The 27,337-nt window shown below is 35.3% G+C and overlaps 1 protein-coding gene across 4 annotated transcripts in view; it reads left to right on the forward strand.

Annotated features, from left to right (window-relative positions):
- Positions 1–27,337, forward strand: part of CCDC102B (coiled-coil domain containing 102B) — a 296,555-nt gene that overhangs the window by 262,508 nt on the left and 6,710 nt on the right. The window contains exons 10-11 of one of the 4 annotated variants that reach the window (XM_073213201.1): positions 15,980–16,031; positions 26,959–27,057. The exons of 1 other annotated variant lie outside the window; for it this stretch is intronic. In XM_073213201.1, the coding sequence (XP_073069302.1) occupies positions 15,980–16,031; positions 26,959–27,021 (115 nt within the window). In that variant the 3' untranslated portion in view covers positions 27,022–27,057. 2 more of the 4 variants (XM_073213202.1, XM_073213203.1) reach the window with 2 other exon arrangements.

Here is a 27,337-nt window from a genome sequence, read left to right on the forward strand (position 1 = left end):
CAGAGGCTGAGCGTGTTTCCTCGCGTGGATGTTGGCTTCCAAGAGGGTTTCTGGGAAGCCACACAGCAACTTCCTCTAGGTTCTACTGGTCAAAGCGGGTGACAAGGCCATCCCAAGGGATGTGGATTCATTCAAGGGGAGAGAGAATTGACCCCATGGGCTAGTGGAAAGAGCCATATGCACATTCAGGAACATCCTAGAAGTTGTTGTCATCTATCTTTGCAGACAATTCATCACAAATATAGTAGCTTGATTAGCCTTTTTTCATGCCCATATTCCTCCAGCTAAATCAGCATCTAGGCTTTGATATTTATTATCTCTTGTGACCCTGAGCATGTTACTTATGACAGATCTACATACTCCCTCAAAGACTGAATGAAATAATGCATAAAAACATCTGACATGCCTGATATTAATATTAAACAAATATTAGTTTACCCATCTCCCTCTACTTTTCAAGAGATCATTTCCTTCAGAGCAAATACATTTAGACAATAAATTTTCTGTGCAAAATGGAAAATGCACTTTTTAGGAAATATTGGAAATGCCTCACAGAAAATATTTGAATTATAATCACAGTTGCCATTGACTTCAACTGTTTAAACCTATGTCCTCGTATATATTTGATCTCTTTTGAAATCTCCTGATGAAATTATTCAAATTTCTACTAAACAGCATTTTATAATAACAATGTTGACATCACACACCCAAAACTATTGTGTACTCAACTAAAAAATGTGAGGGACACACAATATTGTAATATAACTATAGGCATTAGCTAGTAAGATAAATGCCTGAGTTTTTCTTTAAATGTTATGATCTGTCATTTTAGGGAAAATGTTTAGAACTCTAAATACTGGAAAACTACTAAAAACTAGAAATAAAAGAAAATTGAAATCTAAACATTTTCCTTAAATTAGAATACTCATAACCACATTAATGAAGAACCCCCAGTATTGTTTTAACAATACCCCTTTGCATTAATCATTTGTTATGTCAGCCAACTTCAAATATAAATATTTTAAATTGAAGTAATTTAAGCATAGTTTATATTGAACAACCTAAAGAAAAAACAGGGAAGGTTTAATGTCTGATTACAAAGTGCCGTAGAGTTATATAAAATGTAAAGCAGTATATACAAAAAACAGTTTACTTTAGCTTATTCTCATGCTTCCAAAAATGCCTGTCTTATGACACTGCAGTTACAGAGGTTAATACAAATATATGAAAGAAAGGAGCTGTTAGTTGATTTTAAATCAGACTGTTGAAAATACAGTACTGTCTCCATATCCCAAGAGTTGCTGTTATACAGACTTTAAAGATTAGTGTAGAGCTAACAAACATACTGTGCACATCTTCCTCCAAAACTCAAAGGCCTCCCAGGCCCTGGCCTGGCCCTAGCTTATTACTAGGAATAAAAATGTAGGCTGTAATTGGTGTGAGAAATGAGATGAGCTCCAAAGCATTCTCACCACGCTGGGTGTATAGCTCTCCTCTCTGTGCCTGACCTTTGGCACATTATACCAGACGGATGGAGAGCGTGAGAGTGTTTATTTTCTACTGTCAATACATGTACAGTTCATAGCTCTACACATCCAATTCTAAACAACATATAATATTTTTCTTCACATGATAAGTTGTTGTGCAGATAGTAATATTTTCTGAAATCACCTCCAAAAATCTGTTTTTCTATATCTTCAAATGAAGGCTAAATTCTATATTCATTTGGGGACATAATCAATGAAATGGACATTCTTCTCTCATTGAGATAAATCTGCTGGCTCAAAGAGCCATCTTCATAGGTGTGTTCAGTATATCTATATTCACTATGTTCACCAAAGAAACTAATAAACCAGGAGATATTCAAAAGCAAACTCTACCAGACCAATGTAATTATTTTCTGCAGTAATAGAATTTGTTTTCCTACTTAACTTGCCAAGCTATGTTAAATGTATGAATGTTTTTATTTGGACTTGTAAAGTTCTATTCACAAAAGGAACATACCTCATATTTAAATGTATTTTGTTGGGAAAAAAAATACTCCTGACTCTAACCTCCAACCTGAACCATAACTAAATGGGGGTAAGGTACCAGAATATGACAACACATCATGTGAAAGAGATTTGTCCCAAATAAGCTATTCAATAGCCACATGGATGACTTGGATGGAGAAACAGAGAAATAGCAAATATGTAATTCTATACTATTTTGCATTGGAAGAGAAGTGGAAATAAAATGTCCTAAAGGAAGAGAATGTAATTTTTGGGAAAACGTTTAAGGAATAACTCATGTAATAAAATGTAATTCTGTAAGAAAGGGCTGCTGAAGCTCAAACATTAAGAATGGCTCTTATGTTCCCACCTCTGTAACAGGTACTATTTTACCTGCTTTCTTAGATAGGCATTGACATCTCCATTTTCCAAGTGAGAAACAGTGGTTTCAACCAGTGCGTGATTTGCTTAAATGTCATATGCAAGTCTGTGGATTGGAAAGTCTCTATTTTATTGACCCACCAGAATTATAAAGAAGAGCATTTGGAAACCATCAGATATGTATAAGACATTTGAGCAAATCACTCGGTCTTCTGAAGTCTCTGTTTTCTCACCAGGAAAATGAAACTTGCAGCCATAATTGGTCACATGCTAGTTGTGCCAATTTGAAGAAGGACAGCATTGGTTTAATGATTATTTTATGAGGCTTAAATTCAGGATAGATTAAATACAGAGAAATACATCAATAAACTGTTTTTCATTGGTCAGAATTTCACTAATTACTATTTATTTTCCATTTAATTTACTATGTATTTTTTAATATCTAAAATAGACCACATTTTTCAGTCTGGCAACCACAAATGAAAATAAGAGGATTGCAATAAGAACAATGATGATAATAAGGTTGAGGGTATTGCCCATAAATGGCTAGTAGAAGGAATTAAAGTTCTGTTGCTCTTAACAGTTGCTCCAATTTGATATAACAAACCAAATTTTGTTCCGAGAAAGATCTAGGCAGTGCACTGCAGGAAAAGATGACTAAGTAGAAGAATATGAATTTAAAACTAAAAAGTAATATATTTCATTTTAACATTAAGCGGTAACTTGGGAGCCAAAGTGAGAATATAGTATTCCGATCTATAAATTGTAATTTTGTGAATGAACATGTTGCTATACTGTTAGACATGACTTTTTATATAACTGAATGAATGATATCAGTTCTTTTTAGCTTGCTTTAGTCTCTGTGATTGATTGGATAGTAACTCAGGGAATATTATGACTGAATGGAAATACAGTTTTTTTACCAAAATTCTTTAGCTTTATTTTCCTAGGTATGAAATAGATTTTTGACTGAATTTCTCTCATCTTAAGTGTGACATTTTTAAGAAGTGACTGCTTGAGTTGAACTGTTGAGTAGAATTTTGATACTTTATTTTAATCGTGATACCTGAAATGTTTTGATGGGATTAATGTTTCCAGAATCTGACTCATTATTTAGAAAAAGAAAAATATGATGTTTATGTGGAATCTACAAAATATTCACATACACATATCACATTCTCTACTTTGAGCCTACTATTATACAGAGGTTGGTAACAAAAAGTGAGATAATTTTGAAAATATAAGAAAGGCCATAGTTATTTCAAACCAAGGGTAGGAATGAGAATAATTTCATGAGACTCCAATAACTCAGTAATTCAAAGCTGGAGCTTTATCTCAATAACATCACCAAATGCAGTGGTAGTTATTACAAATATTTGGAAATGGAGATAGGTCAACAAATATCTTGACTTGGTGGGGTTTTTTGACAGATTCATCAGAACATTAAAAAAAGTGTAAAGTAGCATTTCAGAATTGAAAATTTCATAAATGCTTTCATAATAGCTGTGTGCATTTCCTGTTGCCAAGACTCACTAGGACAGTATTGTCTTTAGTACACTTCACGCTTGCATATACCAATGATTTTGACATGATGATTTGGAAATGCTGTCAAAAGCCACAATTTTAGAAATTGAAAGAAGTTAAAGTATGAGGAATATTCATTTCAGTAAGATTTTATTATTCTACTGACATTTGATCAGTGTGAGAAAATTTTATACTAGTCCACTTGAGAACTATAATTAAGCCTTTAATTTAGGAAGGCTTACTAATTTCTTTTGCATGAAATTCCCTTTATGTCTCAAATTTCAATCTCTGTGATAACTACAGAAAGTAGAAAAGTATATAATATGCTTTTAATATGACTAAACTCTACTTAAGGAAGACAATTGCATTTATGATACTTAAGATATCTACAAAATGATGTCTAAAACATTAAAAATATATATTTCAAATTTTTTCCACATTACAACTTAAGAGAATTCAGGTTATGAACAGAGTGCATGAGTCCACTGCTCCTCTACCTAAGTTTATTTAAGTTAGTAGCATTAAAAATAAATAAATCTGTGAAAGTAGATTCGGAGTTGGATTTTTTTTTAAAAAAAGCATCAGGGCAGAGCCAGGATGGTGGCGTGAGTAGAGCAGTGGAAATCTCCTCCCAAAAACACATAGAGCTTTTCAAATATACCAAAGAAAAATCTTCCTAAAATAAAGACCACAGGACACAGGACAACATCCAGACCACATCCACACCTGCAAGAACCCAGCGCCTTGCGAAGGGGGGCTCCACCATTTTGGAGGAACAGCCCCAGCCAGGTCAAGCCCACAGCAACAGCGGAGATAAACCCCAAAGCAACTGGGCAGGAAGCAGAAGCCCTGTCTGCGCACAGCTGCCCAGCACAAGCCACTAGAGGTTGCTATTCTCCCAGGAGAGGAAGGCCACAAACCAACAAGAAGGGAAGCTCTTCCAGCGGTCACTTGTACCAGCTCTGCAAACTATCTCTATCACCATGAAAAGGCAAAACTACAGGCAGACAAAGATCACAAAGACAACACCTGAGCGGGAGACAGACCTAACTAGTCCTCCTGAAAAAGAATTCAAAATAAAAATCATGAACATGCTGACAGAGATGCAGAGAAAAATGCAAGAGCAATGGGATGAGATGCAGAGAAAAATGCAAGAGCAGTGGGATGAGATGCAGAGAAAAATGCAAGAGCAGTGGGATGAAGTCCGGAAGGAGATCACAGATGTCAGGAAAGAGATCACAGAAGTGAAACAATCCCTGGAAGGATTTATAAGCAGAATGGATAAGATGCAAGAGGCCATTGAAGGAATAGAAGCCAGAGAACAGGAACGTATAGAAGCTGACATAGAGAGAGATAAAAGGATCTCCAGGAATGAAACAACACTAAGAGAAATATGTGACCAATCCAAAAGGAATAATATTCGTATTATAGGGATACCAGAAGAGGAAGAAAGAGGAAAAGGGATAGAAAGTGTCTTTGAAGAAATAATTGCTGAAAACTTCCCCAAACTGGGGGAGGAAATAATCGAACAGACCATGGAATTACACAGAACTCCCAACAGAAAGGATCCAAGGAGGACAACACCAAGACACATAGTAATTAAAATGTCAAGGATCAAGGACAAGGAAAGAGTTTTAAAGGCAGCTAGAGAGAAAAAGGTCACCTATAAAGGAAAACCCATCAGGCTAACATCAGACTTCTCGACAGAAACCCTACAGGCCAGAAGAGAACGGCATGATATACTTAATGCAATGAAACAGAAGGGCCTTGAACCAAGGATACTGTATCCAGCACGACTATCATTTAAATATGATGGCGGGATCAAACAATTCCCAGACAAGCAAAAGCTGAGGGAATTTGCTTCCCACAAACCACCTCTACAGGCATCCTACAGGGACTGCTCTAGATGGGAGCACCCCTAAAAAGAGCACAGAACAAAACACACAACATATGAAGAATGGAGGAGGAGGAATAAGAAGGGAGAGAAGAAAAGAATCTCCAGACAGTGTATGTATATAACAGCTCAGTAAGCGAGCTAAGTTAGGCAGTAAGATACTAAAGAAGCTAACCTTGAACCTTTGGTAACCACGAATCTAAAGCCTGCAATGGCAATAAGTACATATCTCTCAATAGTCACCCTAAATGTAAATGGACTTAGTGCACCAATCAAAAGACATAGAGTAATAGAATGGATAAAAAAGCAAGACCCATCTATATGCTGCTTACAAAAAAATCACCTTAAACCCAAAGATAAGCATAGACTAAAAGTCAAGGGATGGAAAAACATATTTCAGGCAAACAACAGTGAGAAGAAAGCAGGGGTTGCAGTACTAATATCAGACAAAATAGACTTCAAAACAAAGAAAGTAACAAGAGATAAAGAAGGATACTACATAATGATAAAGGGCTCAGTCCAACAAGAGGATATAACCATTCTAAATATATATGCACCCAATACAGGAGCACCAGCATATGTGAAGCAAATACTAACAGAACTAAAGAGGGAAATAGACTGCAGTGCATTCATTGTAGGAGACTTCAACACACCACTCACCCCAAAGGATAGATCCACCGGGCAAAAAATAAGTAAAGACACACAGGCACTGAACAACACACTAGAACAGATGGACCTAATAGACATCTATAGAACTCTACATCCAAAAGCAACAGGATATACATTCTTCTCAAGTGCACATGGAACATTCTCCAGAATAGACCATATACTAGCTCACAAAAAGAGCCTCAGTAAATTCCAAAATATTGAAATTCTACCAACCAATTTTTCAGACCACAAAGGTATGAAAGTAGAAATAAATTCTACAAAGAAAACAAAAAGGCTCACAAACACATGGAGGCTTAACAACATGCTACTAAATAATCAATGGATCAATGAACAAATCAAAATAGAGATCAAGGAATATATAGAAACAAATGACAACAACAACACTAAGCCCCAACTTCTGTGGGATGCAGCGAAAGCAGTCTTAAGAGGAAAGTATATAGCGATCCAGGCACACTTGAAGAAGGAAGAACAATCCCAAATGAATAGTCTAACATCACAATTATTAAAACTGGAAAAAGAAGAACAAATGAGGCCTAAAGTCAGCAGAAGGAGGGACATAATAAAGATCAGAGAAGAAATAAACAAAATTGAGAAGAATAAAACAATAGCAAAAATCAACGAAACCAAGAGCTGGTTCTTTGAGAAAATAAACAAAATAGATAAGCCTCTAGCCCAACTTATTAAGAGAAAAAGAGAGTCAACACAAATCAACATAATCAGAAATGAGAATGGAAAAATCACGACAGACTCCACAGAAATACAAAGAATTATTAAAGACTACTATGAAAACCTATATGCCAACAAGCTGGAAAACCTAGAAGAAATGGACAACTTCCTAGAAAAATACAACCTCCCAAGACTGACCAAGGAAGAAACACAAAAGTTAAACAAACCAATTACAAGCAGAGAAATTGAAACAGTAATCAAAAAACTACCCAAGAACAAAACCCCGGGGCCGGACAGATTTACCTCGGAATTTTAGCAGACACACAGAGAAGACATAATACCCATTCTCCTTAAAGTGTTCCACAAAATAGAAGAAGAGGGAATACTCCCGAACTCATTCTATGAGGCCAACATCACCCTAATACCAAAACCAGGCAAAGACCCCACCAAAAAAGAAAATTACAGACCAATATCCCTGATGAATGTAGATGCAAAAATACTCAATAAAATATTAGCAAACGGAATTCAACAGTATATCAAAAGGATCATACACCATGACCAAGTGGGGTTCATCCCAGGGATGCAAGGATGGTACAACATTCGAAAATGCATCAACATCATCCATCACATCAACAAAAAGAAAGACAAAAACCACATGATCATCTCCATAGATGCTGAAAAAGCATTTGACAAAATTCAACATCCATTCATGATAAAAACTCTCAGCAAAATGGGAATAGAGGGCAAGTACCTCAACATAATAAAGGCCATATATGATAAACCCACAGCCAGCATTATACTGAACAGCAAGAAGCTGAAAGCATTTCCTCTGAACAACAGAGGAACAGCCCACTCTCCCCACTGTTATTTAACATAGTACTGGAGGTCCTAGCCACGGCAATCAGACAAAGCAAAGAAATACAAGGAATCCAGATTGGTAAAGAAGAAGTTAAACTCTCACTATTTGCAGATGATATGATACTGTACATAAAAAACCCTAAAGACTCCACTCCAAAACTACTAGAACTGATATCGGAATACAGCAAAGTTGCAGGATACAAAATTAACACACAGAAATCTGTAGCTTTCCTATACACTAACAACGAATCAATAGAAAGAGAAATCAGGAAAACAATTCCATTCACCATTGCATCAAAAAGAATAAAATACCTAGGAATAAACCTAACCAAAGAAGTGAAAGACTTATACTCTGAAAACTACAAGTCACTCTTAAGAGAAGTTAAAGGGGACACTAATAAATGGAAACTCATCCCATGCTCATGGCTAGGAAGAATTAATATCGTCAAAATGGCCATCCTGCCCAAAGCAATATACAGATTTGATACAATCCCTCTCAAATTACCAGCAACATTCTTCAATGAATTGGAACAAATAATTCAAAAATTCATATGGAAACACCAAAGACCCCGAATAGCCAAAGCAATCCTGAAAAAGAAGAATAAAGTAGGGGGGATCTCACTCCCCCACTTCAAGCTCTACTACAAAGCCACAGTAATCAAGACAATTTGGTACTGGCACAAGAACAGAGCCACAGACCAGTGGAACATATTAGAGACCCCAGAAATTAACCCAAACATATATGGTCAATTAATATTTGATAAAGGAGCCATGGACATACAATGGCAAAATGACAGTCTCTTCAACAGATGGTGCTGGCAAAACTAGACAGCTACATGTAGGAGAATGAAACTGGACCATTGTCTAACCCCATATACAAAGGTAAACTCAAAATGGATCAAAGACCTGAATGTAAGTCATGAAACCATTAAACTCTTGGAAAAAAACATAGGCAAAAACCTCTTAGACATAAACATGAGTGACCTCTTCTTGAACATATCTCCCCGGGCAAGGAAAACAACAGCAAAAATGAGCAAGTGGGACTACATTAAGCTGAAAAGCTTCTGTACAGCGAAAGACACCATCAATAGAACAAAAAGGAACCCTACAGTATGGGAGAATATATTTGAAAATGACAGATCTGATAAAGGCTTGACGTCTAGAATATATAAAGAGCTAACACGCCTCAACAAACAAAAAACAAATAACCCAATTAAAAAATGGGCAGAGGAACTGAACAGACAGTTCTCCAAAAAAGAAATACAGATGGCCAAGAGACACATGAAAAGATGCTCCACATCGCTAATTATCAGAGAAATGCAAATTAAAACTACAATGAGGTATCACCTCACACCAGTAAGGATAGCTGCCATCCAAAAGACAAACAACAACAAATGTTGGCGAGGCTGTGAAGAAAAGGGAACCCTCCTACACCGCTGGTGGGAATGTAAATTAGTTCAACCATTGTGGAAAGCAGTATGGAGGTGCATCAAAATGCTCAAAACAGACCTACCATTTGACCCAGGAATTCCACTCCTAGGAATTTACCCTAAGAACACAGCAATCAAGTTTGAGAAAGACAGATGCACCCCTATGTTTATCGCAGCACTATTTACAATAGCCAAGAATTGGAAGCAACCTAAATGTCCATCGGTAGATGAATGGATAAAGAAGAGGTGGTACATATACACAATGGAATACTACTCAGCCACAAGAAGTGGAAAAATCCAACCATTTGCAGCAACATGGATGGAGCTGGAGAGTATTATGCTCAGTGAAATAAGCCAAGTGGAGAAAGAGAAATACCAAATGATTTCATTCATCTGAGGAGTATAGGAACAAAGGAAAAACTGAAGGAACAAAACAGCAGCAGAATTACAGAACCCCAAAATGGACTAACAGGTACCAAAGGGAAAGGAACTGGGGAGAATGGGTGGGCAGGGAGGGATAAGCGGGGGGAAGAAGAAGGGGGGTATTAAGATTAGCATGCATGGGGGGGAGGGAGCAAGGGGAGGGTGGGCTGCACAACACAGAGAGGACAAGTAGTGACTCTACAACATTTTGCTATGCTGAGGGACAGTAACCGTAATGTGGTTGTTAGGGGGGACCTGATATTGGGGAGAGCATAGTAAACATAGTATTCTTCATGTAAGTGTAGATTGAAAATTAAAAAAAAAAAAAAAAAAAGAAAGAAAGAAAGAAAAGGGGGGTTACTCCTTAACAGGATAAAACTATCGGTAAATCAAAGATCAACGCATGCTTTAAATATCCTTAATGTTGATCACTTAAAGGGTGTCAGATGATCAGCTATGGAGGTACTCTTTTCTGATAATATTCCTTTCTCTTAATTAAAAAAAAAAAAAAAAGCAGTTACTGTGTGCTGACCTCCAATGAGTTCTGCACAGTGGTATAGAGGGCATGTCAAAGTGTGGGCAAAGGGTCTGTTTGTTTCTATGCAGAAGATCAAGGCCTAGCTTGGATACCCAGAAAATGAACTAAGATACGATATGAGGAGGAGCTTCCGGCATCAGCACTCTCTGGAGGACTTGTGCCGGGGGATGATCATCAAAAAGCCTCCACAGGTATCCGGATGATGCTGCGGTTGTGGCTGCATCCAGCCCACTGTCTCCTGGACTTGCCATAGGAATGAGGAGGGAGATGTCTAGGCTGGCATGTGCATACAGTGAGACAACGAATTTGAACGGATCTGTACTGTTGGAACTCAACCAGGAGTTGGGAGGGGTGCAAGTTGTAGCGCTCCAAAATCTCATGACTATAGACTATCTATGGTTAAAAGAACATATGGGATGTGAACAGATCCCAGAAATGGGCTGCTTTAATTTGTCTGATGGTTCAAGTACAGTTGGACAACATCCATCATATCATAGATAAATTTTCACAAATGCCTAGGGTGCCTAAATGGTTTTCTTGGCTTCACTGGAGATGGATGGTAATTATAGACTTGCTTTGTTTATGTCACCGTATTCCTATTATGTTAATATGTGTGTGCAAATTAGTTAGTAGTTTAAAACCTATACATACTTAAGGTACTATACAAGAAGATATGTCAAAGAAATAATCAATCCTCCCATGTTTCCTTCATATGCTACATCTATAGCTTTTCTTCTTCCTTCCTAATTACAACCCTTAAATAGAATTCGTGCCTCATATCGAATTTACCGAGTATCATAATTCCTCCAGGTGGTAAAGATACCTCGAGACAAGTGCTGGGCATAGAAGCCACAGGGCATAAATCTGCAAAGAAGTAAAAAGCTAACCTTTGCAAACAATATGGCTTCTCTCTCACTTACCAACTTTACATTTCCCTGTATGGCCCCGGAAGATGACTGGTTAGCCAGAGACGGGTAAGATTCCTCAAGAGAGGAACAACCTAAGACAGGCACAGTCGCAGGGGGGCCATCAGGTGAGAATTTGGGGATCAACAGAGGTGAGGCTCAGAACCTCACCCCCCCTGCTTTGAGAGAAATCTTCTGCATCCATGGATGTCTTGCTGCCCTTGTCTAGCCTGGATTAATACTTAGTCCACAGGCACACACCTGATCATCTGATCATCTACATTTGCCTTCTTACAGCACTAAACTATGTTTTCTACCTTTATCTTGCATCTACCTACCACTTCAGCATTTTATTAAAAATAAAAATAATAATAATAGGAGAAATGTGGGATCACCATATAAATCAAGTACAAAAATCAAACGAATATTCATATTTGACCTGATTGTTTATGGGTCATAATGCGTGATCAAAACCGAAAGTTTCTGTGATGACTGCCCTTGTACTGTTCACCATGTAAGAATTTATTCACTCTGTAAGAATTCGTTCACCATGTAAGAACTTGTTCGTTATGCTTCAGAAGATTGGAGACTGACGAGAATTAGGCTTGAGATGGATTAATGATTGTGCATTGAGCGTTGTCCCCCCTATACTGAATTTTATTGTTGTTAACAACCATTTGATCAATAAATATGAGACTTGCTTTATGTCTCAAAAAAATAAATTATTTTGTCTCAAAAAAATAAATTATTTTGTCTCAAATAAATAAATAAATAAATAAAAATTAAAAATTAAAAAAAAGCATCAATACCAGTCCCAGACAGAGGAAGATGGCAGAATCACTGTCAGAACTTCCTCCTACTTAAACACTGAGAAAGCAACTGTATCTAATACAACTGACTCTGAAAACAACCTGAAGACCACAGAGCCATGATAGGTCAGGATCCAGGCCCTTCCCCATCCCCGCCCATCAACGGGAGGGAGACAGGAACATAGTGGGGAAGAGAAAATGCTCAGGAGCCTGGCATACCTGGCTCTGAGGATCTGCTCTGGGAGGAAAAACCCTCATAGCTTTGGGCCTTGATGATTACCGGGGCTGGACACCAGGGAGAGTTACAGTACTGTGGGGCGTCAACTCCACAATGCTGCTACTTTCAAGACCAGGAGGCATAGCTGGCCTATCTAATACAGGTTTTGTATTAGAAAGGGGAGCCAGATGAAACACCACAAAAAGTGCTAAACGAAGATAAGCAAAGACTTCAAGGTATGGTCATAAAGATGCTCACTGAACTGAGGAAAAGAATAAATGATCTCAGGGAGGATTTCAACAAAGAGATAGAAAATAAACCAGTCAGAGCTGAAGAATACAATAACTGAAATGAAAAATACAATAAAGGGAATAAATAGATTAGAAGATGCAGAACAGATCAGTGAGCTTGAAAACAGGGTAGTGGAAAGTAGCCAAGCTAAGAACAGAAAAAAATAATTTCTAAAAATGAAAAGATGCAAAGAGAGCTCTGCAAAATTGCAAATGAAATAATATTTGCATTACAGGGCTCACAGAAGGAAAACAGAGAAAGGGGTAGAAAAATATATTTGAAGAAATAATAGCTGAAAACTTCCCCATCCTGGGAAAAGGAAACAGAGATGCAGATCCTGGAAGTGCAGAGACCCCTAACAAGATGAACCCAAATAGGTCCATACACTGGCACATAGATATCAAAATGGCAAAGATTAAAAATAAAGAGAATCTTAAAAGCTGTGAAAGAAAAGCAGATAGTTACCTACAATGGAAATGCCAGAAGGCTATCAGCAGAAATTTTATGGGCCAGAGGAGAATAACATGAAATATTCAAAGTGCTGAAAGGAAAAAAAATATACAACCAAGAGTACCATACCCAGAAGATTATCATTTAGAATTGAAGGAGAGGTTTAAAGTTTTCCAGATAAATGAATGTTAAAAGAACTTGTCACCACTAAACTAGCTTTACAGGATGTGTTAAAGGGACTTTAGATGGAAATGTTTGTACATTTAAATGTCATCAGTGAAAGCAAACCTCAGTGAAGGTAGTAGAGCAATCCCTTACAAAGAAAGTATGAAGTTCAAAAAACTAAAGTAGCAAAATCAATTATATACAATATTAGTCAAGGGATACACAAAACAAATATAAATTATGGCATACATAAAACATTGAGGGCGAAATAATAAACAAGTAGTACTTTTAGAATGTGTTTTAAAGTAAGCAACAATATATTATAGTATATATGGTATATATTATATATAGCATATATATGATGGTATATATATAGTGAGGAGCCATATATATGAAGCAGTACATGAGCCTTATGGTAACAGACCAAAAGCCTGTAACAGATAAGAAATTGAGAAAGGAACATAAGTATAACACTAAGGAAAATCACCAAGTCACAAGGGAAGAGGGGAAGAAAGGACCTGAAAGTTACAAAAACAATTAACAAAATTACAGTAAGTACATATTATCAATAATTACTTTAAATATAAATGGACTAAATGCACCAATCAAAAGATATTGAGGCGCTGAATGAATAAAAAAACAAAACCCATCATTTTGCTGCCTACAAGAGATTCACTTCAGATCTAATGACACATACAGACTAAAAGTAAAGGGATAGAAAAATATTCCACACAAATAGAAGAAAAAAGCAGAAGTGGCAATACTTATATCAGACAACCTAGACTTCAAAACAAAGGAACGAGAGAAGCACTTTACGTAATAATAAAGGAATCAGTACAAGAAGAGGATACAAATCTGTAAACCCCACCCAGGAACTACAAGTTCTGTTTGGCATCTGTTTTTTTTAACTTAATCATCACCTATTTTAGTTGTATAATAATCCATGTACCCATATTTAATTTTTTTTCTTCAGACTACTTTTGCTACTCAATAAATTAATTCCAAATTAACAATGATATCTGATAACTAATCAAAGTGATTACTATTTAGGCACAGCTCTACCATTTTGGAATTTCCATTCCAAGTTCCTGAATTCCTTGTCTTTATCTTTTGTTCATACCCATTTATTATAATAAATCACTAGTAATTTAATAGAAATGGCATTATGCAAGGTAAAACATTCTTTAATTTTAAGCTGTTACCTCTCTTTAAAAAAATATTTGTTTTATGGACGCAATGTCCTTTTGAACTCTGAAAATAATAGGTAAATATTTACTTCTATTTTATTCTCTGTTCTTAGTTCCTTCCCACATACAATTGTCCTGTTTGTTGGTTTCAACCTTTATTATTTTCATGCTTCTCACTTGACCCAGGATTGCTAGCGGCGCCCCAGTGAATCCCAGCTTTCTCTGAGGCTGTCAGGTCTTGCTTGCTTTATTTCCAGGCCTTTATCTCTAGTGGAATTATGGAAGACTTTTTTCCTTCTTTTCGGAAGCTTTTAGCTTATCTCTTTAAGCCTCCCAAAAGCCTGAGAATTTGCAAACGTCTTGGAAAAGCTAGCCTCAGTTCTCGAATTTGTGATTCCAGTTGCTTGCGGTTCCTCCCCCACCAACGCCAGCCACAGTTTTCTTCCTGAGCAAAGCCATTATCAGAACTGGCATATTCTCCAGGGAAATAAAACACAAAACAAAAAATGCTTGGTGGTCATCTGCTCACATCTGGATGACTCTCTCCTCACTGAGGTTTCAGTCTACCTAGTTCCGCTGCATCTACACATTGCCTTTGCAAATATGTTTTTTGTAATTTGGCTATTTTATTTTCTAGTTGCTGCCAGCAGCATTGGCTCAGGTTGATGTACCATCTCTTATTTCGATGCAGAATCTCATCCATTAAATCTAAAATTATAGTATGTGACTTTTCTTTAGTTACAAAATGTAATGTTCATACTCTGATTTCATCCCCATAGCATCATTCTTTCTACTAATTAGAATGCTATTCTGGATCACGTTTTGGATATGATTTTCTGTAGCTGTATATTTGAGGATATTAGAGTCACTCAGCTGTGGCAACCAGATGGTCATGGAATGCCCAACAGTTTCTGCTCCAACAGGAGATACGGCAAAACTTACCCTGATGAGTTACGAGAAGGAAGGCTGCTCTCAGGTGCCTGTACAAGTTGTATCTCTTTCCTCTCATGGAGACTTTGAGATAGGCAATCGACCGGTGGCACGCCCCTCAAATTCACCAGACCTTCATGATTAGAAGGGACTTTGATGAATAAAAGTCACAGCGAGGCACGGTTTCCACTAAGGGATTTGTTCACAGGGGGCTGAGCTAGGACTGATACAGGGAGCCGAAACCCCGAGGGGGCAATTCTGCACCTTCTTCCTGCTGCGTCAAGTTCAGTGTGTCATGTGACCCCACCCTGGTTTTCACTGCCAGAAAGCAAAGCGTGAGGAGCACCCCCTGGACACTGCACGTGTGTGCCCACAATACTGTGTCGTTACAGAGGGAAGGGGGCTCTGGAGGAGGAGAGCAGGCGCGCCAGACCAGCGCGGGGTCTGCGCTCGAATTGCTACCTCCCGTTTTCCCAGATTCACTCCTGGTCCTCTCTTAAACAGAATATAAATGGTTGTAGCTTAAGTTCTATCTTTAATAAAAGTGTTTAAAATATTAACAAAAATGTCATAAATAAAAAATCAGCATGCTTTGTTTTCTTTATTACTTTTGCATACTTGATGTTTTCTGTGCATTGTGTTTTCCTACAGGGATTACGCTGTGCAGTACGCTATGTTGTATCCTCTGCATTTGGCTTGGGAGGTATATATCTTGATTTTGTTTCTACTAAAAGTCATTTAGGTTTTTTTTGAAATCTTGAATCTCTTCATTACCTTTCTGTAATTAAGGTTAAGAATAAAATAATTACATTTTAAATGTCGCCCTCAGTGAGGAGTTATTTATCTTACTATTTGCCTTCGCTCTTCCTGCCCTTCTAGAAATTACATGAGTAAAAATGTAGACTGGAGATATGAATTCATAATGTTATTAAATAAATTTTATTTAACCCATTCAGTTTGTAACTGTTATGCTTGAGATTTAAATCTATGATTAATCATGTGTGGTGTTCATAAATAAGCAACATATACAACAATTTCCACATCCTTGAATCCTCAAACTTACGTCCCTTTGCAGGTGATTGAAGTCTTCTGATGTGTAGGGTTCAGCTCCTGAGTGCTTTATCCTTTCCTTCTAGTTAAATAGTCATAATCTCATATAAACTTAAAATTCTGATAATATTTGTGTCCCCAAGTCATATTCATTATTTTAGTGTAGATTAGACCCAGATTAGTATTATAGTTTTACCATATAAATTTTAATGTATTTTGGGGTTTTGCATTTTTAAAGTAAAAACATATGAGAATTTTTATTTGAACTCTTAGTTTTAGAACTTTATTGACATTTTGATCTAGCTCTTGCTGTAATTGGCCTCTTTATTTTGGTTCGTCCCTCAGTAATTTGGTCTATATATTTCAGTGTTTTCTCCAAGGATAAGCAGCAAATACTGTTGCTTTCACACATGAAGAACAATTGGATTACATAGAAATTAAGTTCACACAATTTTGCCTTCAACAAACCTCATTCTACTGTTTCAGTGTTACAGAAAAGACAGCTGTCATCAGTTTCATGTTTGCCCCTTGAAAGAATCACTTTTTCTGTCAATGTACTAAAATTAGTCTTGTGCATAATTAAAATGTGCACAGAATATATCCTAATGTAATAAGTTTATTACATAATAAGTTTAATACAACTGAAGAACATGTTCCATCTGTGTGCTCAGTTCTTTAAATTTCAGCTGGGGAAGCTTTTAGTGCAATTTTATTTCTTAGATGTTTTCCTTGTTCTGTGTTTTCTTTCCACCTCTTGATCATCTGTGATTCCTTCAGAGAGTGGGATATGTTCGCCCTCCCTTTGTGGTTCACTGTATCAATTAGATTCTCTTCAAGCATTTTAAACTCAGAGTTTTTTTCCCCTCTGAATTCTGGGAAAGCTTTTCAAGTTTAAGTTTTAATGGCTTCTAGTGCTCTGTGTTCAAAACAATTTTAGAATCTGTTCTTCAGGTTTCCTTTCATCTTTCTCTTATACTAGACAGCTCTTTTTCCATTTCAGTTTTTCACTAAACGTAGCTTCTCCTTAGAATGTCTCGCCCCATCATACAGGCCATTTCCCACTGCATCCTGTGGGAGATGCCTGACAAAATGAAACATGCACGCGGTTTCTTGGGATGCTTACTTTCTGTCTGACTTCTAACAATGCTGCTTCCTTTTCTGATCCTGTATTTTTCTTTGATCAAATCTCCTTGCTGTTTATATTTTTTCTGTTAACGGTTTTATTTTCCTTATGAGGAGATATTTACTCAGACCAAATTACATTATTATAAATCCATTTTCTAAAAATTTGGCACCATTTATAATGATCTGAATGGAATAGAGAAAACACGACTAGCTCAAATTTATAATAAAAATGACAGTTATCTTGACAAGTTAGACTCTTAGTCATAAGGACTGGGGATAAGAATAAAAGTTGTTCCAGCTGTTAATTTTCAAGGAATAAGATCTATAGCAATTTGGCAGCACCATGTAAGTCATATTTGAAATGCTCTGACACCTTCCTATTAAAAATACCTATTTAACAGTGCAAAATCTAACAGCTCTGGCATTTCAGCAGCACTGGGAAATAGTATGCTGTACTATTTTGGGTATGAGACCATACCGTATAAATGGTTGTACCTTAAATTCTCTTTTATGAAAGAGACCAGAGGGTTTCTGTCAGGAAGGGGCAGGACCTGAGTACCCCACTCAGGCATGATCTGGGCTTTTGGTATCCTTGTATCTCTCTCCGACATACATCCCTACTTACTCTGCTTTCTGCTCTTTCAATTTTTCTTCACCAGTTCGTAAGAGTGCACCCCATTTAATTTGGCAGCTCTTACGTTGCTAAATAAACGGTTTCTGCTTTCCACCCTTGCTCTGTACTCTTTCTGCCAAAGGAATTCTCTCTTGCTCTGACATGAACTCTTGGCAAGGAAAAAAAAGTGTCATCTACTTCAGAATACATGGCATAAATAGTGGACCTCAGACCCTATGTATTAGTGTTTTACTTGGCCCTGAATGTGGTAGGTTTTATACCATAATTCTACTCTATCTTATAGTAATTTAAGTTCTGTACTTTGAGTCCTTTATAGCCACAAATCTGTAAATGTTATGCAAAGACAGTCAACTGCTAACATGTCTTTCACAGTTTATGGCATAGAATTGTGCTGTGGTTACTATAGGGCAATTAAATATTACTAGTAATTTAATATACTGCATTGCCAATACAGAATAATTGTTATTAAAGAGCATAATAAATTATCTAAAAACAAATACAGAAAAATTGTTCAATGTACAGAATAATTTACTATTTCTAGAACTTTCCCTGTGGCTCCTACAGTGGATTCGAGCAGCATATTTGCATTACTAAAGAATATTAGGAATTCTTTGAAAAGGAGCTGGCCAGAAAAATATCTATTTTCTCTTTTAATCAAAGTTTCAAAGAAATACAGGTGAGCCAGATAGGAGCCATGTTACAAAAAAAAAGGCAAATAAGTGGATGGAATTAACTATAATAATGTATTTTCTTTCGCCTCGCATATCCAACATCTTGCCATTATCAACATGCAATAAATATGAAAAATGAGAAAAACAAATACATGGAAAGATATTTCATGCCCATGGATTAGAAGAATTAATATTGTTAAAATGTCCATACTACCCAATCAATAGCAATCTACAGATTCAATGAATTCCTATCAAAAACCCAATGACATTTTTCACAGAAATACAAAAAAAAAAAAAAACCTGAAGTTTGTCTGTAACTACAAAAGAGCCCAAGTAGCCAAAGCAATCGAGAAGGAAATACAAAGCTGGAGACATCAGACTCTCTGATTTCCACCTGCATTGCAGAGCTATAGGAAAAAACATAGTGGATGTAATGTACAGCCTGTTGACTGCAATTAATACTGACTTACATATTTGAAGGTTGCTAAGAAAGATCTTACAAGTTCTCCTCACAAGAAAGAAACATTTTTTGTAACCATGGTGACAGATAATAACTACAGTTATTGTGGTGACCATTTTGCAATATATACAAATAACAAATCAGACTAATGCTGTATGTCAGTTATACCTCAGTAAAAAGATACTTTTTATATTTGACATTTCAAGCAACATCCCTGTACTGACCGTATGACTGTTGCCCAATAGCTGTATGTGGCTAGTGACCACCACACTGGGAAGTGCAGAGTAACCGTTGAGGCACAGAATATTTAAATTATTTCCTTCTAAAACTAGTAATAAACATTTGGGGAAAACCAAGATTTATTTTTATACTACCTCTATATATTCCATAAAAAGTACACTTATATATATTAAATTTTAAAAAAAAGGAACAGCAAAATTGCAGTCAGTCTGTTCTAGATAAACAGCTTTTTGCTTTTTGACATAGTATTGCTACACATTTGTAATAGGAATACACAAACATTTTTAATCATTTTAAATCTTATGTATTTATGTGTATATATAATTGTGACCCTTTGAAATAGCTTTATTTTGCCTTCCATTATATATGACAGGGTCTAGTGTAAGGGATCCCAGACTAATTCAATTTCAGTTCTAGCCATTGTCATGATTTTATCTTGGACAACTTACTTAACTTTTTAAAAAATATAATATTTTGTAGGTTGTTATGGGTATTGGAAATACTATATCTATAGGAACTAGCATAGGCTCTGACATTTACTTTATAATCAATATAGTAAAAAGCTCCTCTTATATCACAAAACCTTTACTACATTTAGAATAGACAATATCAAGGTGAAACTTAATAGATGGCTTATTTACATGAGGGAATCTCTGAGAAAATATAATGAAGTGATAAAACAAGTAATAGAAGCCACTTCAGTAAGTTCTGTTCTTAATAAACTACCCAGTCTGTGGTATTTTGTTACAACAGCCGAACAGACTAATATACTGTTGATGCATGGTTTTAATCCATTTCAGCACAGGTGTATTTAATGTATCCCCATATTAGAGCAGAGCTCTTACTACTAAGGCATAATTTCCACTGACGGCCTAATGTGTACACCCAGGCCTCTCCAGTGTGACACGGAGGAACTTGTGAGACCCCTGGAAGCTCTTAGCTTCTGCTCTCTGCTTCACCTTGTAGAATCTTGCCTTGCACATGGCCAGGGTAGGGACTGTCAGAGGACCTAGGGTGTCATCTATTCAGATGTGTGGAATGCTTTTCTCCCTTTTCTCCTCTCTGACGTCTTGCCATCTGAACCTCAGCCCCGGACTGCGATCCCTGTTTTCTCCGGAGTGAGGCCAGTGCCCTGATTCTATTGCTCTGAATGGCATTTTAAAAAATTCCCTCAGTGAGAAGCCCAGGGATGATGTGGGTCTCCCATCATATGCCTCCCTTCTTTTCGAAGTCATAACATAGTTCATTGCTTTCGCATGTGTTTATATAAGGTTGCCCTGGTTTCATAATTATTTACAGCAGTTGGATAAATGGGATACCAGCTATTTTGTCTTGTTCAGAACTTGGTAGGGTCTTGACATCACTTCAGCTAGTCCCTAATGAATCAGAAAATTCAATTAACTCTCTCTTCAACTTTAAAATTTCTCTCTACTTTTCTAGATTGCTCGGGTCTAGATAATGTTATCTCCCTCCTGGATTCCTACACTAGCTTTCAACTCATATCTCCATTTCCAGTACATACTCTGCATTACAGAGTTGGTGTTCTAGAAACACAATTCCTATCATGTCACTTTCCAGGTGAAAACTTTTCAGTAGCTTATTAAACATAGACTAAATATTTGAACTCCTCATAATGACCTATGACACTTGAAGATGATATAAGCCTCCTAAATAGTTTTCTGTGCACTTCTGTGTTCCTCTGTCAGCAGAATTTTTTAAAAAATTGTGAACCCGTAAAGCTCTGCCCATAGCTATACTTCAGCACAGTGTTTTTATGACCATGACTTTACATTCATTGTTGCTCTTCCCCCAACCTCTTATTCTTGTTTAGGTGACAGCTTGAATGTCATTTCCTTGGTTAGACATTCTCTGATCACACAGAACTTTAACCCTAATCTCACAGCAACCTGATCCTTTCATTCATGTCAGTACTAAATATGATTTCCTACTCGTGTACAGATATATGCTTTTAATATCAATATTTTCTTCCAGATGTAAGCATCATGTGGACAGGGATGTCTTTGTTTTATTTACCATTCTATGCCCAGTGGTTCTACATGGTATGTGGTGTACAACAGGTGTTATATAAATATTTATTGAATTAATGAATAAAAATATCATATTAACTTCAGAGAGGAGTTTTCAAAAATCAGCATTTGGATGTTTAACAGAGAATCAAAAATTTCAAAAAATATTAGGAAATTGAATAGGAAAAAAAACAAAGATTACCTATCCAACCATCGTGTTGATATAATAATTGCTCTGACAATATTGCCTGCATTTAACATTCCAGTATTAGAGAACTCACTATTTCAGTAAGAATTATATTCTATTTTCTGACAATTCCTATTATTAAAACATGTCTTTCTCATTAAATTTAATTTAAGCCTTAAATTGGATTGTTTCACTTAGAATCTTACAGCAATAGTTCTCTTTCCCAAAGAATTCTGAAAATGATGACATATACATTTTCTTTCCTTTTATAATTTCTTCTGGAATTAAACTACTCAAAGATACAATTAATAATGAAAATTATTATTACATGTTATTGACTGTTCAAAGAATTATAGTCCATTTTGGATGCTTTACCATCACTAGAATTCTTTAAATTAAACTTGATCTATTTATCCCTGTGCACAGTTTATGACCTCTGAACACTGAACAGCTAAATGCTAAAGAATAAAACTGGACCACTATCTCACACCTTAAACAAAACAAATTCAAAACATGAATGTAAAACCTAAAACCATAAAAATCCTAGAAGAAAACATAAGCCATAAGCTTCTTGACTTTGGTCCTAGCAGTAATTTTTCAGACTAGTTTCCTTAGACAAGGACAAAAGCTAAAGTAAACAAATGGGATTATATCCAACTAAAAAGCTTTTGCACAGTGAAGGAAACTATCAACAAAACAAAAAGACAACCCACTAACTGGGAGAAGATATTTGTAAATCACACATCTGATAAAGGGTTAATGTCTAAAATATATAAAGAATTTATGCAAGTTAATATAAAAAAAGTGAGTAATTCAATTAAAAAACAGGCATAGGACTTGAACAGACATTTTTCCAAAAAAGTCATACAGATGGTCAACAGGCAAAGGAAAAGTTGGTCAAATCACCAATAGTCAGGGAAATGCAAATAAAAACCGCAATAAGATGCCACACATGTCAGACTGGCTATAATCAAAAAGTCAAAAAATAAGTTTTGGCAAGGATGTAGAGAAAAGGGAACCATCATACATTATTGATAGAAAAGTAATTTGATTTAACCACTATGCTCAAAAAATTAAAAAATAGATCTACCACATGATCCAGCAATTACACTTCCAAGTATTTATGTATTTTTTTTAAACGAACCACCAATCCAAAGAGATTTATGAACCTCTTTGCTGATTGCAGCACTATTTTCAGTAGCCAAGACATAGAAGCAATCTTTATCCATCAATAGATGAATGGATTAAGAGGTGGTACATATATACAATGACATATTACTCAGCCATAAAAAATGAAATCTTGCCATTTGCTACAACACGTATGGAACTAGAAGGTATTATGTTAAGCGAGACAAATCAGAAAAAAACACCAAATACCATCTGATTTCACTTATATGTGGAATCTAAAAAAATAAATGAGCAAACAAAATGGAAACAGACTCAGACACAGGAAACAAACTATTGGTCACCAAATGAGGAGACATTTGCAAGGAGATTAAGAGGTACACACTTCCTGTTATAAATAAATAAGACATAGGGATATAATGAACAGCATAGGGAATATAGCCAATAATAAAGGAATAACTTTGTATAGTGACAGAGGGCAACTAGACATAAGGAGATCAATTCATAATGTATACACATACTGATTGCTATGATGTATATTGAAACTATAGGGTATGGTATGTCAATTATACTTCAATACAATTAAATTTTAAGTGGACTCTCCTAATACTGAACATTGTAATTGTAAATAATTTTGAAGAAATGATATGCATTATAAAAATAAATGGAACACCATGCACAGACATACTCGCTTGATTTTATCTGCATGAACTGTTTTTCAAAACTGAATTATTTTGTTATTGTCTTTGGTCTCTGTTTCTGAATCATTTTTATCACCACTATTCTTCGGGATGTAGATGTTTGCTTACAGTGACCCACTTCCTCCTAGCTCTTCCTTGGGACTACATTGGACACCTCTAAAATTGCATTAACTTTTATGGGTCACTCAGCACTATATGAGTTACTGTTTCAACACAATAAATTACATTCTCCAAATGCTGCCTGTGGACCATCATTAATTTAGGAAAGTGGAAGTGTTTGGTGGCCTAATTACATATACGGTCCTTTTATGATTCTGGTTGAATAAAAGTCTAAAACAAATGTAATAAAATGGTGTTTTACACATTATATTAAAATCAAATAGAACAGATCATTTTTATGTTCATATATAAAATGATTGCTGCCATAAGAATATGTAAGCAATCATGGTCAAGATGACATTGTAAGATTCTGCACTGATTGCCCTTCTTCTGCTCTAAGCATAACACTTAGAAGTAAGACCTATTTTTGAAAAGTCCTTAAGAAACATAGGGCATGTTCAGTGGTACAAATGAAACTCCATTGGCCAGAAACAAGGACACACAAAACAGCAGTGTAGCTGCAGCCAGGGTTTGGCCTGTTTCTGGACTGAAATGTGGGGCCTGCGAGTATGACAAAGACCAAAGTTGCTCCTAATAAAGGGGGGCAGGGGGGGAGAGTCATGACAGCCACAGAATCTGCAACATTTCTCATTAAAAGATGTTACCAAAACTGATCAATGAAACAGAGGAAACATACCCAAGTAATTTTAAAAAAATCTAAAAACTGACTATAACTACAGTTATAGTTGACATTTATAAAATACAAGTGAAAATTTTGAAATTTTTAAGTCCATTTATAAGTTTAGGTATTTGAAGCTTTTTAGAAAATGATTTCCAGCACTCCATAGAAAAAGAAACCTGATAGAGTAATTATTATTAAATACTTCACCCATGCATCAAATCCCTTATTCCTCATTGAAACATAAATTAGTTTTATAGCTGTTTGATAGATGAGTTTTATCAAAACGTTATGAAACATTTAAAAAAAATTTTAGAGAAGTTCAAAAAAGCACATTTCCTAACACATTATGAGATAGTATAAGAAAAGAAAATTATAGATCAGTCTCTGATTATGGGTACAAAAATCTTAAGTGATAATCTTGACAAATGAAATTTAGAAGTGTTATAAAATATTCATCATGACCATATGGTGTTGATTCTCAGTACTCAAAGTTTCTCTATCAGAAATATACTAATTTATTTCACTGCTTCAGTTGAGAAAAATGGTATTGTAATTACATAAAAATAATAAAACAATTTTAAAATGCTAACCCTTATTCATGATTAAAACTAGCAACATAAAAGGACTTCCTTCATGTAGTTAAAATCTTTTGGGAACATACCAAATACCATTTTTCACAGTGAACCAGTGAACCTCTTGTTGAGGTCAGAAATAAACAAAAGACAACAAAGTTGACCAGTAGATCTGCTATTCAACATTATGCCTCAGTAAAGCAAGACAGTAAAATAGCTATGCAAGAAAAAAAGGTGTAAATACTGGAAAAAAGACAAAATATGTATCCAGGACAATGTACAGACAAGTTACATAAAAAGAAAGTTAAATTTTCTTGGCAAAAGTTCAACAAATAACCATGTCATTTCTCTCCAGACTAATCTTTAAATGAATGCATTTCCAATGAGATTATCAACAGAAATCTGCATGGAATGTATCAAATTGTATTGAAATTCTCATTGAAGAGAATAAAGAGGGTTAAGTTTCAAGATAGAAGTGCCATTTCTGAAAGCAAATTTTTAAAAAGGAAGTTTCTTCATCGTTTAAAGCTATGATAGTTAAAATAATGTCTATTGGTTTCATGGATATTGTGCCATCTTTACTGATATTGTAGCAAATTTGACAGCAATTAGAACATGTTCAACTGAATTCATAGAGAAACATCCTTTGAATAGTATTTTCTATTAAATAAAATCAAATACATCGCAAGAATGCCCTAACATTTTTCTAGGAACTGAACTTTTAGCTATCTTAGAATCCACATATTTAAAAACAAGGTTAGGCAATGAGCTTAATGTCTTCTGGCAACTTACATTATTTTAAAAATTCGTTAGCAACAGTAAAAATAACCAAATACCAAAATACCAATTATCTTTTTAAATTTTGTGTATACAATGTTCTCACTATTTTGGTTAAATAATTATATATGCACTCTTGGTATAATACCATGAACTTACGATCGATATCTAAATTGTAAACTCCATGATGTCAAGGAATTGTCTTGTTTATGGTTTTATGACCAACACATAGAACAATATCTCTAACATACCACATGTATCAGAAATATTTTTTTAAATGAAAAATACTTGTTTTCCATTAAAGAAATAAGGTAGTTTCCCTTAACCTCATACCATTTATATAAAAACACTAGCATGGCGGCAGGATTAGAAAATTTTGTGTTGAAATTTGTAAAATATTTCCAATTTTTTAAAGATAACTTATTTGGGGACAGAGAGCTGAATAAGACATTTATAGAGTAGACGCAAGGGACTATCACTGATGTTAGTACAGCCTTATATTTAAGTTTTGAAGGCAAGAGGAATACTGTAATGGGAAAAGCCAGGCCATTTTAAAAGATAGAATCTCAAGACAACAAATATCTTCCTTAGTGTGTGTTTATGTGCATTATTTATAAAAAAAAAAAAAAGGAGCTGGCTATCACCTCTCACTAATTTTCATTTAATATTTTTATTTATAATGTTTATCAATAGACTGTCAGTTTTTTTCTTATTTTGGCTGACAGAAGATACTTTTCTATGTAATCTATGCGTTTCTAAGTTGTTATTTCCATGAATGAAAAGATAAAATATAAATTCTTTCTATGATTGTTAGTTCTTCATGGTACAAGGAGAAAAGGAAATTAAAACCAAATTTAACCAATCTCATGAATAACCATATTGTATATTAAATGTTATCTACTATTTTATAATATAGCCAAATAACTCGATCACAGTCACAGGCAAGCTCCATTTTAATAGCATTCTTAATGCAGCTGCCAGGAACATTTTTAAATGTTCTCTTTTCAGTAATAGAGAAATATACACTCACCAAGCGTCATTAATTCTATCCTTTTAATATATAAAAGTTAAGTATAATGTGGTGAAAGTAATTGAGGAATTGAGGTAAAAGGTACAGACCTAAGTAAAGATCCTTTTATATGGAATATCTATGTTTCTTCTATTTTTTATAGAAGGATTAAAATAGTTTATGAGATTGTTGTCTTATATGGTATTCCTATTTACTTATCTATTCTACTATTCTATATTATTATCCCCTTCATTTTTTTATAATATCTTAGATCGTCGCTAGATTTTTCATTGAAATGTGCAGGAATATCTTCTCATTGTTGTACTCACAGTGATTTCTAAAGATAAGAGAAATGGCCTTTAATTGAAGGGTAAGTGTCTTGCTTTTCACAATAACCAGACTAAGCTAACTAAAATTTATGCAGGGTAATAACATTTAGCTTCTCTGTTGCCTTTCAATTCTAATATAAACTACTTACACCCAAATACATTCTACAATTAAGGAATCTAGAATGTAAATTAAATTGTAATCTATTGTATATTTGTGAAAATCTCATTGCATTTTGTTGTCTTCTTAAACTGAAACTCTATGAATTTTTCTTCCCCATTAAATTCCACACATTCTCTGCACTTTGCAAAGGCCCACTGAGT

The sequence above is a fragment of the Manis javanica genome, chromosome 9 (assembly GCF_040802235.1).
Source record: "Manis javanica isolate MJ-LG chromosome 9, MJ_LKY, whole genome shotgun sequence".
In the NCBI taxonomy this organism is placed as follows: domain Eukaryota; kingdom Metazoa; phylum Chordata; class Mammalia; order Pholidota; family Manidae; genus Manis; species Manis javanica.